Genomic DNA, 16604 nt, shown 5'->3' with positions numbered 1-16604 from the left:
TTCCTAGCATTGCAATACCATTTGTGCTCACTTTTATCATTAGTTACCTTGCTGTTTTTATATTTTCAGATTACAAAAACCTATATCTACCATCCATATTGCACTCGTATCACCATCTCTTCGCCGAACTAGTGCACCTATACAATTTACCATTGTATTGGGTGTGTTGGGGACACACGAGACTCTTTGTTATTTGGTTGCAGGGTTGTTTGAGAGAGAGCATCTTCATCCTACGCCTCCCATGGATTGATAAACCTTAGGTCATCCACTTGAGGGAAATTTGCTACTGTCCTACAAACCTCTGCACTTGGAGGTCCAACAACATCTACAAGAAGAAGGTTGTGTAGTAGACATCAAGCAGTTTCTGGCGCCGTTGCCGGGGAGGTTAGTGCTTGAAGGTATATCTTTATATCTTGCAATCGAATCTTTTTGTTTCTTGTTTTATCACTAGTTTAGTCTATAAAAGAAAACTACAAAAAAATGGTATTGAGGGTGCCTCATATGCTTCATCTTTTTATTGTTTTTCGTGAAAATGATGGGAAGGAAAATTGTGCTCAAGTACTGGAAGAAGAATTACATAGAATGCTTGGCATAAAATATGTGAATGGTGAGCATGATTGAAATTTTGTTAGTATGAATTCTTTGAATACCCATGATGCTAATGATATGCAAAGCCACAAGCTTGGGGATGCCATGTTTGATGAAGATGATATGTTTAGTCCCCCAAGTTTTGATGAGCAAATTTATTATGATGAAAGCATGCCTCCTATTTATGATGATTATTGTGATGACACGTATGCTATAAAGAATAAAGATAACCATGAAACTTGTCATCATGATTTTAATTTTCTATTGGATTATGCTTCACATGATAGTTATTTTGTTGAGTTTTCTCCCACTACTATTCATGAGAAGAAATTTGCTTATGTGGAGAGTAGTGAAATTTCTATGCAAGTAGATCATGAAAAGAATGCTTTATGTGCTAGTTATATGGTTGAATTCATTCATGATGCTACTGAAAATTATTATGAGAGAGGATCATATAATTCTACATATTGCAATAATATCAAGTTTCCTCTCTATGTGTTGAAAATCTTGAAGTTATGCTTGTTTTGCCTTCCTATGCTAGTTGATTATTGTTCCCATAAGTTGTTTGATCACAAAGTCCCTATGCATAGGAAGTGGGTTAGACTTAAATGTGCTAGTAATATTCCTCATGATGCTCTCTTTATGTTTCAATTCTTATCTTTTATGTGAGCATCATTGAAATCATCATGCCTAGCTAGGGGCGTTAAACGATAGCGCTTGTTGGGAGGCAACCCAATTTTATTTTTGTTCTTTGCTTTTTGCTCCTGTTTAGTAATAAATAATCTATCTAGCCTCTGGTTAGATGTGGTTTTATGTTTTAATTAGTGTTTGTGCCAAGTAGAACCAATAGGATCTACTTGGGTGATAGTTGTTTGATCTTGCTGAGAAAGACAGAAACTTTGTGCTCACGAAAATAATTGTTATAAATCACCAGAACGTGATAAAGTACTGATTCTTTTTGCAGAAGATTAATATACAAATTACCCAGGTCTTCCTAGTTTTTCAGAAATTTTGGAGTTACAAAAGTATTCGAATGATTCAGATTACTACAGACTGTTCTGTTTTTGACAGATTCTGTTTTCTATGTGTTGTTTGCTTATTTTGATGAATCTATGAGTAGTATCGGAGGGTATGAACCATAGAGAAGTTGGAATACAGTAGATATTACACCAATATGAATTTAAAATGAGTTCACAACAGTACCTAAGTGGTGATTTATTTTCTTATACTAACGGAGCTTACGAGTTTTCTGTTAAGTTTTGTGTTGTGAAGTAGTTTTGGGTAAAGATTCGATGGACTATGGAATAAGGAGTGGCAAGAGCCTAAACTTGGGAATGCCCAAGGCACTCCAAGGTAATATTCAAGGACAACCAAGAGCCTAAGCTTGGGGATGCCCCGGAAGGCATCCCCTCTTTTGTCTTCGTTCATCGGTAACTTTACTTGGGCTATATTTTTATTCACCACATGATATGTGTTTTGCTTGGAGTGTTATTTTATTTTATTTTGTTTTGCTTGCTGTTTGAATAAAATACCAAGATCTGAAATTCTTAAATATTAGAGAGTCTTGACATAGTTACATAATTATTCAACTACTCATTGATCTTCACTTATATCTTTCGGAGTAGTTTGTCATTGCTCTAGTGCTTCACTTATATCCTTTTAGAGCACGGTGGTGGTTTTATTTTGTAGAAATAGATGAACTCTCATGCTTCACTTATATTATTTTGAGATTCCTAAACAGCATGGTAATTTGCTTTGGTTATGAAACTAGTCCTAATATCATAGGCATTCAAGATGGGTATAATAAAAACTTTCATATAGAGTGCATTGAATACTATGAGAAGTTTGATACTTGATGATTGTTTTGAGATATGAAGATGGTAATATCAAAATTGTGCTAGTTGAGTAATTGTGAATTTGAGAAATACTTGTGTTGGAGTTTGCAAGTCCCGTAGCATGCACGTATGGTAACCGCAGTGTAACAAATTTGAAACATGAGGTGTTCTTTGATTGTCATCCTTATGAGTGGCAGTCGGGGACGAGCGATGATATTTTCCTACCAATCTATCCCCCTAGGAGCATGCGCGTAATGCTTGGTTTTTGATGACTTGTAGATTTTGCAATAAGTATGTGAGTTCTTTATGACTAGTGTTGAGTCCATGGATTATACGCACTCTCACCTTTCCATCATTGCTAGCCTCTTCGGTACCGTGCATTGCCCTTTCTCACCTCGAGAGTTGATGCAAACTTCGCCGGTGCATCCAAACCCCGTGATATGATACGCTCTATCACACATAAACCTCCTTATATCTTCCTCAAAACAGCCACCATACCTACCTATTATGGCATTTCCATAGTCATTCCGAGATATATTGCAATGCAACTTTCCACCGTTTCATTTATTATGACACGCTTCATCATTGTCATATTGCCTTGCATGATCATGAAGTTGACATCGTATTTGTGGCAAGGCCACCATGCATAATTTTTCATACATGTCACTCTTGATTCATTGCCCATCCCGGTACACCGCCGGAGGCATTCATATAGAGTCATATTTTGTTCTAGTATCGAGTTGTAATCATTGAGTTGTAAATAAATAGAAGTGTGATGATCATCATTAATAGAGCATTGTCCCAATAAAAAAAGGAAAGGCCAAATAAAAAAAGGAGAAAGGCCAAATAAGAAAAAGGAAGGACCAAAAAAAAGAGAAAAAAAAGAAGGGACAATGCTACTATCCTTTTTCCACACTTGTGCTTCAAAGTAGCACCATGATCTTCATGATAGAAAGTCTCCTATGTTGTCACTTTCATATACTAGTGGGAATTTTTCATTATAGAACTTGGCTTGTATATTCCAACAATGGGCTTCCTCAAATGCCCTAGGTCTTCGTGAGCAAGCAAGTTGGATGCACACCCACTTAGTTTCTTTTGTTGAGCTTTCATACATTTATAGCTCTAGTGCATCAGTTGCATGGCAATCCCTACTCCTTGCATTGACATCAATTGATGGGCATCTCCCTAGCCTGTTGATTAGCTGCGTCAATGTGAGACTTTCTCCTTTTTTGTCTTCTCCACATAACCCCCATCATCATACTCTATTCCACCCATAGTGGTATATCCATGGCTCGCGCTCATGTACTGCGTGAAAGTTGAAAAAGTTTGAGATTATTAAAGTATGGAACAATTGCTTGGCTTGTCATCGGGGTTGTGCATGATGAGAGCATTCTTGTGTGACGAAAATGGAGCATGACCAAACTATATGATTTTGTAGGGATGAACTTTCTTTGGCCATGTTATTTTGAGAAGACATGATTGCTTAGTTAGTATGCTTGAAGTATTATTATTTTTATGTCAATATTAAACTTTTATCTTGAATCTTATGGATCTGAACATTCATGCCACAATAAATAAAATTACATTGAAAATTATGTTAGGTAGCATTCCACATAAAAATTCTGTTTTTATCATTTACCTACTCGAGAAGGAGCAGGAATTAAGCTTGGGGATGCTTGATACGTCTCCAACGTATCTATAATTTTTTATTGTTCCATGCTATTATATTATCCATCTAGGATGTTTTATATACATTTATATGCTATTTTATATGATTTTTGGGACTAACCTATTAACCTAGAGCCCAGTGCCAGTTTCTGTTTTTTCCTTGTTTTTGAGTTTTGCAAAAAAGGAAAACCAAACGTAGTCCAATTGACGTGCCAATTTTTGACGATTTTTTATGGACCAAAAGAAGACCCCGGAGTAAAAGAGTTGGGCTAGAGGAGTCCCGGGCTGTCCATGAGGGTGGGGGCGCATCCACCCCCCCCCCCCCCCCCCGGGCGCACGGGCCTACCTCGTGGATGACTCGGGCACCTCCTTGACGTGAGACCTACGCCAAAAATTCCTATAAATACAGAAACCTCCAGAAAATAACCTAGATCGGGAGTTCCGCCGCCGCAAGCCTCTGTAGCCACCAAAAACCAATCGGGACCCTGTTCCGGCACCTTGCCAGAGGGGGGATCCCTCACTGGTGGCCATCTTCATCATCCCGGCGCTCTCCATGACGAGGAGGGAGTAGTTCACCCTTGGGGCTGAGGGTATGTACCAGTAGCTATGTGTTTGATCTCTCTCTCTCGTGTTCTTGATTTCGCACGATCTTGATGTATCGCGAGCTTTGCTATTATACTTGGATCTTATGATGTTTCTCCCCCTCTACTCTCTTGTAATGGATTGAGTTTTCCCTTTGAAGTTATCTTATCGGATTAAGTCTTTAAGGATTTGAGAACACTTGATGTATGTCTTGCATGTGCTTATCTATGGTGACAATGGGATATTCACGTGATCTACTTGATGTATGTTTTGGTGATCAACTTGCGGGTTCAATGACCTTGTGAACTTATGCATAGGGGTTGGCACACGTTTTCGTCTTGACTCTCCGGTACAAACTTTGGGGCACTCTTTGAAGTTCTTTGTGTTGGTTGAATAGATGAATCTGAGATTGTGTGATGCATATCGTATAATCATACCCGCGGATACTTGAGGTGACATTGGAGTATCTAGGTGACATTAGGGTTTTGGTTGATTTGTGTCTGAAGGTGTTATTCTAGTACGAACTCTATGATAGATCGAACAGAAAGAATAGCTTCGTGTTATTTTACTACGGACTCTTGAATAGATCGATCAGAAAGGATAACTTTGAGGTGGTTTCATACCCTACAATAATCTCTTCGTTTGTTCTCCGCTATTAGTGACTTTGGAGTGACTCTTTGTGGCATGTTGAGGGATAGTTATATGATCCAATTATGTTATTATTATTGAGAGAACTTGCACTAGTGAAAGTATGAACCCTAGGCCTTGTTTCCTAGCATTGCAATACCGTTTGTGCTCACTTTTATCATTAGTTACCTTGCTGTTTTTATATTTTCAGATTATAAAAACCTATATCTACCATCCATATTGCACTCGTATCACCATCTCTTCGCCGAACTAGTGCACCTATACAATTTACCATTGTATTGGGTGTGTTGGGGACACAAGAGACTCTTTGTTATTTGGTTGCAGGGTTGTTTGAGAGAGCATCTTCATCCTACGCCTCCCACGGATTGATAAACCTTATGTCATCCACTTGAGGGAAATTTGCTACTATCCTACAAACCTCTGCACTTGGAGGCCCAACAACATCTACAAGAAGAAGGTTGTGTATTAGACATCACTCCCCGATAACTTCGACATGAGGGAGGGGGGGGGGGGTCGTGGGTCGCCGAGGGTTCAAGGGGCGAGGGGTCGAGGGTTCGAGGGGCCGAGGGTTCGAGGGTCATCGAGGGGTCAAGGGTTGAGGATCGCCGAGCGGTCTAGGGTCGAGGGTCGTCCAGGGGTCGAGGGTCTTGGGTCGAGGGTCGAGGGTTCGAGGGTCGTCGAGGGGCCGAGGGTTCGAGGGACGAGGGTCGTCGAGGGTTTAGGGTCGAGAGGTTGCCTAGTGTCAAAACATTGAAAAAATCCATGGCTTCATCATTAGCCGGAAGTAACCAGGGCATGATGATACGAAGTTCTCCAAAGTTATTTTGGAAGGGAGTCCCGGATAGGATAATTCGTTTTTTGGTACGAATTTCAGCAAAGGCCTTCCAAATAGCGATATTCGGAAGGCTCTTGCTGAACTTTGTACCAAAAAGCGAATTATCCTATCTGGGACTCCGTTCCAAAATAACTTTGGAGAGCTTCGTACCATCATTGGCCTGTTACTTTCGCCTAATGATGAAGACATGGTTTTGTTGAATCCTTTGACACTAGACAATTTTCTGCACATCCAGAATGGCGGCATTTTGTTAAATCCCTTGTTGGTCCGGACGTCGGACAATCATGAGAGAGGCGGTCCGGCCCAAACCCTAGAAGCGCTGGCGAGGCCACCCAAATTTACCAAGTTAAAAGAGCGTTGTCGTCGAGGCCACCCCGAACCCTTGAAGCGTTGTCGAGGCCACCCCAAACCCTAGAGAAGCATCGAGGCCACTAATATGATTCCTTGTTGTAATTACCTAGCTAGGTCTACGTTTGCCACTAATATATCCATCTGTCATGTTTGTATAATAATTGCCATGTTGTAATATTTGCAGAAACTGTAGAGCACGGCCGAGACGAGGAAGCATAACAGGTGTTGGTGGACATAATTGCAGCGGGAGCTGATGTCTTGTCGTATCTCAACGACACCGATGGTCTGGAAGGACATGGTGAAGAAGCAGGCTACGGTGATCGAACAATGGAGGAGGAAGGACATGATTATGATGGCTCCGGTGACCGAATCCTGGTGGAAGAAGGACACCGTGATGACGGCTCCGGTGACCGAACAGAGTCCGGCCAGGTATATATATATTAATTAAGCCTGTGCTGACTAGCTAATTGATGCATTCATTGTTTTGATATGTACACATATTAACTCTCATCTTTCTTCTTTTTTCTAGCCCTCCGGATCGAGCACAACTTCGGTAAAGAAACGAGGCCCGAAGAAAAAGCTGTGCTCGGATGAAAGGTTCACGATCACAGCAATCGCGCGCGATGGCCAATCGATTGAACCCATCCGGACCAAGGATGCATTTTCTGCTCAGTGCGGGGTTCTTGTTAGGGACAAGATCCCGATTAGCATCCACCAATGGTTTAAGCCTAAGAAGGAAGACCCTGAGGTGTCTTATGTCAACGATATGCAGAAAGATGATCTTTGGACCGCGCTGAAGGAAAATTTCACCCTACCGCCAGAGGTGGATCCGGAGAAGCTAGTCAGAACCTTGGACCCTGTGTCAGGGAAGTGCGTTTGGACGAACGAGCAACTGCGAATACCCGTCATGAAGCTTCAGGACTATATCGCCGCAGCGCAGCAAGGGACGTTCGTTCTAGACAAAGAGAACGGCGAGCTCACAATGGCACTCGGGAATCCTGAGCACCCTGGACGGACACGAGGCACGCCAGGCTCCATTCCGTGGAGGGCTGAGTTTCCGGACGTAGGTGGTTACAAATGCTAGGAGAGGAGGAGAAAAGTGGAGCAAATCCAACTGTAGAAGCTGCACGCAAGGGTACAAGCGCTAGAGGAATGAGAAACAGTTCACAGCAAGCGACCTGCCGAAGCTACCCCCGAAGCTACCCCGCCATCTCAGCGGACAAGCAGCGTGGCTTCCACCGAGCTGCTTCACTTGGAGCCTGTCTTCACGGCTCCTGCTAGCTACCCCGTGGATACTATCACGGAGTCTCAACATTGCCACCTTATGACGCAATGGCAGAACTTCAAAGTCAAGGCGGCTGTTGGCTCTGTTCGACCTCCTAAACCTGGCGCAACTTTTCACTCCCGTCCAATTCCAGAAGGATATGCTAGGGTGACGGTGGATGAAATAACGGAGGGATTTGAGGACCTCGAGCTTGACCACCCTACCGGTGAAGGGTAGACTCGGCTGGGTTCTGCTCTGAAGACTCCATGCCTATGGCGGAAGGAGCTCATCAACCTTCCGAACTGGATGCCTCCGCCTGCTCCTCCTCCTCCGGCGAGTCAGGGCACTCCGCCTCCTCCTCCGCCTCCTCCTCCGGCGAGTGATCAGGGCACTCAGCCTCCTTCTCCGGCGCGTGGCGGCACTCCGCCTCCTTCTCCGCCTGCGCCGGCACGCCCGAGAAGCCAGCCTCCTCCTTCTCCGCCTCGTCAGCAAGGGCGGAAGAGACCCGCTGCCGCTCCGGCTGCTCTGGCGCGTCGTAGTCCTTCTCCTCCGCCTCATAAGCAAGGAAAGAAGACAGCCGCAGCCGCTCCGTCTGCTCCGGCGTCTAGCAGTACAGCCAGAGGCGGGAGGCAATACCGATTCGGTCCATCTCTCAAGCCTGTAGAGAAGTTACCATACGAGAGGACCGTGGAGGAAACCGCGAAGATCGTGGAAACCGAAGTGAGGGACTTCTTTCAAGCGGTGAAAGCAAAGAAACATCCACCTCCGGAGGAGAAGATAGATCCAGTGAAAGCAAAGTGCACTATCGATGCCCTGAAGAAACCACCACCGTCTCCGCCGAAAAACAACTATGAGCGCATTACTGAAAAGGTATATATCGAAGCGGAGCAGTCGGGAAGTACTATCAGTGATCGAAGGTTAGCAGAACGACGAGCTGGGAAAAAAATTGCCCAGCTCGGTGAACAAGCAAACCAATCATGCCCCCCGCTCAAGGTGTCTAGTGATATCGTCGCTAATAATCCAGAGATTTTGCCCAATACCAATCTTGGAGATTACCTGCCCGACGATGTACATTATGATTTCTTGGAGGTGGACGAACACAAATACCATTACGGGAACCCTCTCGTCAAAGATGAAAGATCTCTAACAACGATGATGCGAAGATTCCATGATTGGTACATGGAAACCTGCAGAGAGTCTGGGGGGACGAATACTTTGACGCTGAGAGTTAAAGAGGAGCACGACCTCGTTGGAATTGATCTGTTGTCTATTCCATTTGAGAAGTTCTTCCAGTTTTTCAATCAAAAGGCCCTCGATAAATTAACGATCACTTGCTACTGTCTGTAAGTACTACTTCTGTCATTAAGTCTCTATATATAGCTCAGCTCTTTCATTGCATGTATTTATAATTATCCTCGCTATATTATGCAGATTGAAGATCGTCGAATGTAGAAAAGCAGAAATGTATGATATTGGGTTCATTAACACAAATCTCATAGATGAATTTACGGTTAAATTTCAAGCCAAAGAAGCCGAGGCCATCTTGCTCAAATCGTTGGTAATAAATCAAAACAAAGATAAAATACTCTTTCCTTACAACTTCAAGTGAGTGTTACTGTCTGTGCATATTCGGTTTCCCTTATCACTTGAGGTTATAGTAATGTAATTGATGAGTTATGCATGCGTGCGCAGCTTCCACTATATTCTCCTGGACATTAAGCTTGAGCAGGGACTAGTAACCGTCTTAGACTCGAGACGAAAAGATCCCGAGACCTATGCGGACATGACTAAAATTCTCAAGAAGTAAGTTCAATCGATCATTATCGCACCATATCGGAAACTTTTTGTTCATTTCCTGATATCAAGTAATTATTTTCTTTGTCTCGCAGGGTTTGGAAAGTATTCACCGCACAATCTCCAGGACCGCCGGGGGAGCTGCGATTTACATACCCGAAAGTAAGTACTACTAGCTAGCTAGTTCCGCGCATCTCCTGTTTATTCTAGCTAATTTCATCAATGCCAGTTATAATGCTTCATTATCAGTTTGATTGACCTCTATTTCTCGTAAAGTGCTTGTGGCAGGAACAAGGGAATGATTACTTTGGATACTACGTGTGCGAGTTCATCTACAACACGACTTGCAAAGATAAGCGGGGCTACTCTAAAAGACAATATGATGTGCGTAAGCAATACTATTCACAATTTCATTTTATTACACCATCATTTCTGTTGAGTTTCATTCATATATATGTAGTAACCCCTTTCTTCAAATTAGACGTGGCAGATGCGGAATGAACTCCTACCACAAGATCGCATGAAAGCAATTCAAAAGGAATTGGCAGGATTCTTTCTTGACCACGTCATCAATAAAGCTGGAGAATACCATGTTGCAGCTGAGTTCATATATAATTAGGGGATTATATTGTAAGAGATCTTAATATTGTATATATGTAGCCAGTAGCGTCGGATAGATATACGAAAACTTCTTGTTCGCCCAATCTCTCGGAGAAGGAGAGGTCGATATCACTTCTCTCGGTATGCATATGTTCATGACGAACTTTTGTACTTAATGGTTTCCTTCATTTGCTTACTAGCTAGCGTGTCGAGGGCCTCTCTATACGTATAGTACGTAGTGTCGACCAAGCACGGAGATAAGAGAGGACACTTCTCTCTATTAGCTAGCTAACACCCTAAATTAACCCCCAAAAACCCCTAAACCACCCTCTTTAAAAAAAAACTCAGCTCCTGCCAGCTGCTGACGCGTGGATGCTTTTTGGTCCCGGTTGGTGCTACCAACCGGGACCAAAGGCCCTCCTGCCTGGGCTCGCCGCAGCGGCCACGTGGAGGCTCATCTGTTCCGGTAGGTGTAAGAACCGGGACTAAAGGTATAGGGCTTTAGTACCGACCATTTAGTCCCGGTTCCCCAACCGGGACAAATGGGCCTTCCGAACCGAGACAAATGACCCTTTTCTACTAGTGCCCTACCCTTATGAGCACCTTTGAGTGACTAAGCCGGCATATCATCTTGAGATTTACGAAGTCACCGTCCCTCAGACTTAGAACGTGTGAGCAGCACTGCTCGAGGTACAGGACGTGGCTTGCATAAATCACGGCTCACGCTAAAAGAACAAGCTAACAGAAAATAAAAAATAGGTTTAGGAAAAAACTAGTAAATCCTAATGAAGATACAATAGTTTTTTTAACACGTAGACGCTCAGACATATGCACATGCATTCACTCATGTGAATGCACACACACCTTACTTATATAAGCATCTTAGAGAAAATGAGCCGACACATAACAACAAAAAGGACAATATTTGTAGGCAAATAAGTTTAATTCTAACTAAGATAGCTAACACGATGCGAAAAAAAAACCCCGGAGGTGCCAGGATTAATCAACACAAGCTAGGAGCGGCAAACCTGGAGCTATGTGCTCAGAAAATAATCTTTTATTCCCGTTGGCTCACCAAGCACGCGAGCCTCTGTGTCAGGGAAGAATTCAAATCCCGTGACCGCTGAGACATTGCCGGCCTTGTCTACCGAGACGGGGTAGGTGAGCAGGTGGCCTGGGAGGTCTTCCGGCAGCTGGTCGCCGACGTAGAGGCTCCAGTACTCATCGGCCATCTTGTTGACCCTCTGCACGCACTCTAGGCTTTCCGGGCGCAGGAAGTCATCGTGCGTCTTGCCGAGGTGCTCGTGCCAGAGCGACATCCGGAAGCCATGGACGTGCCCCTTGGCGAGCTCGGCGCCACTGGTGATGCGGTGCGGCTGGTACGCGCCGATAGCGATCTCGCTGTCCCTGTACCCCGCCATGGACCGCTCGTTGAGGTTGGCAGATCCGACAATGATGTACTCGTCATCAACTAAAGGAAACGATGAAGAGAAGCTGAAGAAGCAATGCAATGCAAGCATATATTAATGGAAAGGGTGGGAGAAATTAAGTAGTGTAGTACCTATCATCATCTTGGAGTGAACGTAGATCATGAACCGGCGTGCCATCTGCGCCCTGGCATAGTCCGTCCCGTCCTGCGGGCGGTGCGGAGGCTGGTACTCGCCGCCCTTCGGGTTGCTTGCCTCCCGGTTCCCTAAGCAGAAGAAGGTAAGGTAGTCACTTGGGTTGGCGTCTATCCTCTTGGCCTGCAGCGCAACGGCGATGTCGTCGTACATCAACGCCATCGTCCTCCTCTGGTTGTCCAGCATCGCCTGCCTGTATCGGCCCGTAGGGGCGCCTTCGGACCACATGGGCACCACGATGTAGACCGCGAAGCGTTCGCCGTCCTCGATCTTCCTCACGATCTTGAGCGAGAGCTCTCTGGGGATCAGCTGGCACGCCCCGACGTCCCCCGGGTCTATGCCGTCGTGGGACTTCCACTGGAAGGAGCTGCCGATGAAGTACTGGTTCTCGATGTAGATGAAGCTTTTGGCGGCACGTATGGCGTGGATGTAGGCGTCCTGGATGCTCCTCTCGTACACCCGGTGCTTGTCCTGGAGGAGACCGGCCTTGAAGGCGGCCTCCATGGAGTCGGGGAAGCCCACGGTGTCGATGTTGTCGATGGACCGGAAGAGCTGCACATTCCACGCCTCCTGGTCGCCGGGGAGCGTGACCGCCCACGAGGCCGGCGCGACCTTGCCCTCGAGGGCTGCGAGGTCGACCAGTTGCTCCTTGTCGCCGCCGCCTTTCTTCCTCCAGCGCTGCTCGAAGTTGTGGAGCACGTCCCACGCGACGGGGCCCTCGACCTTGGCGTGGATGTCGTGCCATGGCTCCCTGGGCCCGCCCTTGCCGAGCGTGGCGTCCTCGTCGCTGAAGTTGACTTGGCTGAAGTCGTCGCCGTGCGGCTGCCCCGCGCCCAGCGTCCTGAACAGGGAGTGGGACTGCGTGTCGTAGCGTCCATGGCACACGTCGAGGCCGCCGAGGAAGCTGACGATCTGGCGGCGGCCGTCCGAGCCCGACGACAAAGGCGGCAGCTCCTGGTCCACGACGATGGCCTTCTGGTGGTGGCTGTAGACGAACGTGTCCGTCTTGGCGTCGAAGATGTGGCCTCTGACGTACATGTTCCTCGGGCAGAGGACGCACTGCACGCGGCTGCCCTGGAAGTAGTTGGCCGTCTGCTCGTCCCTGGTGTCCATGAGGCCGGCGAGCAAGCCATCGATGGAGGAGACGTCGTTCCACACCAGCATGAGCACTTGCACGCCCTCGCCGGCCTTGCGCTTCAGGAGCTCGCCAAGAGTTTCCTGCTTGCCGTCCCGCTCCCGTAGGAGCGTGATGTGGGGGAACACCGACCAGCCGGTGATGTACACCAGGTGCCGTGCGTTGCTGATGGCGTCGTACAGGTCCTCCCAGCAGTGCCCAGGCTTGTAGAGCCCGCCGCCGTCGAGCTGGATCTTGGGCTCGAACTCCTCGGACGCGTGCGCGTCCTGGTACAGGGTGACCCTGCACCCCGGCCTCTGCGAGAAGAAGGTGCGGGGCACCCCGAAGCTGCCGCCGCCGCCAACGCCGCCGCCCCACGCCAGGCCTTGGTCGGCGACGTCGCGGAAGCTGATCTGCACGTGTATCTTGGGCCCATCCGGGAGCTTCTTCCTGTTGGTGCCAAGGACGTCGAACCAGCGGTCGATGGTTGTGTCGTCGCTGAGGAGCTCCCGGGCGGGCAGGTAGGCGCGGCCGAGGACGGTGTCGCCGTCGAGGCCGAGCTGCTCGATCATGACGGAGATGACGACGTCGGCCGCGTGGTGGGCGCAGTAGGCGCGGAGCGGCTCGTTCCACCGCGCGCTTCCGGCGGCAGGGACGGCGATGGTACGCGTCCGGGCGACGCATGCACTGCCGAGGAAGATGGCCGCGTACATCCGCGGCAGGCCCTTGCCCAAACCCGTCGTCTCCTGGACACCTTGCACAATCTACGTACGAGAATTAGTTGCTAAACGGCTTAACATGATGCCCCTCTAAGCGGTATAGCGCCACTATAAAATAGATAGCACGCTATTTCAAACCATGATATAAACTGATAAGATTAAGAAGACATACATTGCCGAGGAAACCGGGGACCTTGCCGGTGTGGCGCGAGCGATCATGGAGGTTGTCAGCCCCCACGATGGTAGCATCGATGGTGCCGTGGAGCCGCAGATGCGCCATTGCTAGCAACTACGTCCTTGGATCCCAGTACGCACGCTAAGGGAAATAGTGGAGGATGTGGTGGTGACTGCTGGGCAAGCTGCTGCTTCACTAGCTAGGATGGTGGCACAAAGGGTGTTGCTAGGCAGTGCATTTATAGCCGGCCAGAAGATGCTTCAGCACGTGTAGATTGAGAGCCTGAGGCTAAATTAATCAACTAGAGGACTAGGAGGTACTTTAGATAAGCAGCGTCGAGGAACCGAGCGTCGCTCGGGTGGCTAGCGGAGCAGCAGCTTTTGAGTCTTGGACTTGGCGCGGCGTCCTCAGTTGTTTCTTCTATAAAACTAAACCGCCAAGGGCTAGTCGTGGTAGGTCTCGTTAAAGATGAGCAGCATCCACAAGGAGGTTTAGCTGTGGTTCCTATTCAAATTGTACCAATTGGCCAAGTAGTGATTTATAGGTTAATTCATCATGTGCCACATGGCTAGTTGCCTCAATCGATTCAAGGCAGTGCCTATTCAAATGAAAAATTGGCAGTGAACTTAGGGCATCTTCAACAGATGTAAGATAGGTGTTGGTAAATTTGCCACTTAAAACATAGTGATGATGTGGCATGTAATAAATGTGGAGAAGAACAAAGTTGTTATATGTAGATAACCAACAAGACTAACAAACAACCTGTTAGAGATGCCCTTATAGCCGGTACGGGTCCTACGAGAAAGATGCTTCAACATGCACGCGTAGATTGAGAGGTCGAGGCTAAAGTTCATCGACTCTTGCTCTAGACCAGCAGCGTCCACAAGGATCGAGGTGCAGCCGTGGATCCTATTCAAATCACCTAGCGCCCAATTAGCCATGTGGTTTATAGGTTAATCCATCGTGTGCCACTTGCATGGCTAGTTGCCATTCAAATTACCTAGCACCCGGTTGGCCAGAACTGTTTATAGGTTAATCTATCATGTGCCACTTGCATGGCTAGTTGCCTCAATCTCACGTGCTAAAGCAAACTGCGCGGAAAGCCCCATCTTGACGCTACATCCTTATCCTGCTTTGTATTACATATATAAAAGTCTTTAACATGCTTTCTTGTCTGTTACTTTTGTATACACATGGAGAATCACCGGAAACAAGCATCACTGAAATATTATTAATGAGAAGTCCAATATTATTATCTTCACCTTAATAATCAATATATTTAGCTTGTACACGAGTCTACGTAAGTCATGTGGCGTCGTCGATATAGTTGATCCATTAATGTGATGGGCATTCTTAATTTTACTACGTATGTGATTACGAGCTGCAAAACTAGTTAGCTAAGACTTTGGTGATCTAGTTTTTGCTTCAGATGCACATATATTCGACAACTTGCTTCAAGAGTAAACTAAGGGCTCAAACTACATGAAAAACAAATGATTTTAACCACGACGAAGTGTACGCCGAATGTTACACTCAGTTTAGTGTACACGGCTTAGTATGTTTCGGCTTAGGGGTTATAAGCTGAGTGTTGGATATCAGGAACATGGCTTATAGGTAAGCTGAGTATAAAACGGTGGCACCCGGTAAACAAAGTGAGATCACGACCAGCATCATCTAACGGTGACACAACATGGCGTGACAATAAGCCGTGTGTTACACTAAGTCGTGTGCGCAGTGGGCCACACAGTTTACAAGTAAACCGGGACGTCCCTGTAAGCCGTATGTCAGCTTCGGTGAACGGCTTACACGTAAGCCATGTACTTGAAGAACGCCGTGTGCCCCTGGGCATGTACGGCTTATCCTGTAAGCCGAGTGTGTTCTCCCGGCTTTCTCCGGCAAGCTGGGCCGCATTTGTTGCCACGTGACCATCGTAACCGAGTATGCAGCTGGCACACCCGGAGTATATATACAACGGCAGATACCATCTGATCCTTTGGTTTTTATACGCCGTGTGTATTTTCTAGGCTATATGGCTTACGGTTATGTAAGCCAAGTGCTTTAACTGGGCGGCACGGCTTATTCAGTATACACCGAGTGCTTTCCCCTTGGCAGTCCGGCTTAGATATGGTAAGCTAAGTATTACATTGGGCTTATATACCAATCTGCTGTTTTGTTTGTTTGTTCGTTTGTTTGTTCGTTTGTTTGTTTGTTGTTTCATCCGTATCCAACAATTTATATGTCTGCAAGGGTCATCTTATTTGTGTTGTGTCAGCCGTATCCAACAATTTATATGTCTGCAAGGGTCATCTTATTTGAGCTAGGGAGGTTGGAGGCAGAAACCGATCTGCAAAACAAGTGCATCGCTGCTGCCTCCGTCCCTCGGACCGCCACGCACACAGAGCAAAGAGCATGTCGGTTTGCTGAGGTGGCCAGAGAGCTTCAGGAGGTCCAGAGGGCCCCGGAAACCCAAGCTTGGCTGAAATCAGAGACTAGCCTGGTAGCTTCTCTGCTAGAGCCCTGCAAGTCACCATGTATGGCGGCACGGTAAGCAGTCGTGTACTCCCTTCGTTCCTAAATATAAGTCTTTTTAGAGATTTTAATATGGACTCTTAGTATGTAGTCCATATTGAAATATCTAAAAAGACTTACATTTCTAGCGGGCCTCAACACCTGGGATGACACCTTTAAAGATTGTGTTGTTCGGATTGATCCGAGATGAGTCGATGCCCATCTTCCTAACCATGTGCTCGTAGATTAGGCTGAGGCTGCTTCCTCCATCCATAAGGACGCGTGTCAGATGGAAGTCATC

General features: G+C 46.5%; 1 protein-coding gene across 1 annotated transcript; it reads right to left on the bottom strand.

Annotated features, from left to right (window-relative positions):
- Positions 1-10985: 10985 nt before the first annotated feature.
- On the bottom strand, positions 10986-13992 carry LOC109752875 (phospholipase D alpha 2). The gene is made up of 3 exons (XM_020311786.3): positions 13793-13992; positions 11727-13665; positions 10986-11636 (listed from the first exon to the last, which is right to left on the bottom strand). The coding sequence occupies exons 1-3, from the start codon at positions 13898-13900 to the stop codon at positions 11200-11202; spliced, it is 2484 nt and encodes an 827-aa protein (XP_020167375.1). The 5' UTR covers positions 13901-13992; the 3' UTR covers positions 10986-11199.
- Between the last annotated feature and the right edge of the window lie 2612 nt (positions 13993-16604).

The sequence above is a fragment of the Aegilops tauschii genome, chromosome 1, assembly GCF_002575655.3.
Source record: "Aegilops tauschii subsp. strangulata cultivar AL8/78 chromosome 1, Aet v6.0, whole genome shotgun sequence".
In the NCBI taxonomy this organism is placed as follows: domain Eukaryota; kingdom Viridiplantae; phylum Streptophyta; class Magnoliopsida; order Poales; family Poaceae; genus Aegilops; species Aegilops tauschii.
Note: the sequence above shows the minus strand (reverse complement) of the source record. Positions and strands in the feature narration are given on the sequence as shown.

Excerpts from the sequence above, each read along its gene's own strand:
- LOC109752875 (XM_020311786.3), bottom strand. The coding sequence starts at position 13,900 with ATGGCGCATCTGCGGCTCCACGGCACCATCGATGCTACCATCGTGGGG. Across the intron at positions 13,666-13,792 it reads TCCCCGGTTTCCTCGGCAAT|ATTGTGCAAGGTGTCCAGGA; the intron begins GTATGTCTTCTT and ends TCTCGTACGTAG. Across the intron at positions 11,637-11,726 it reads TCACTCCAAGATGATGATAG|TTGATGACGAGTACATCATT; the intron begins GTACTACACTAC and ends CGTTTCCTTTAG.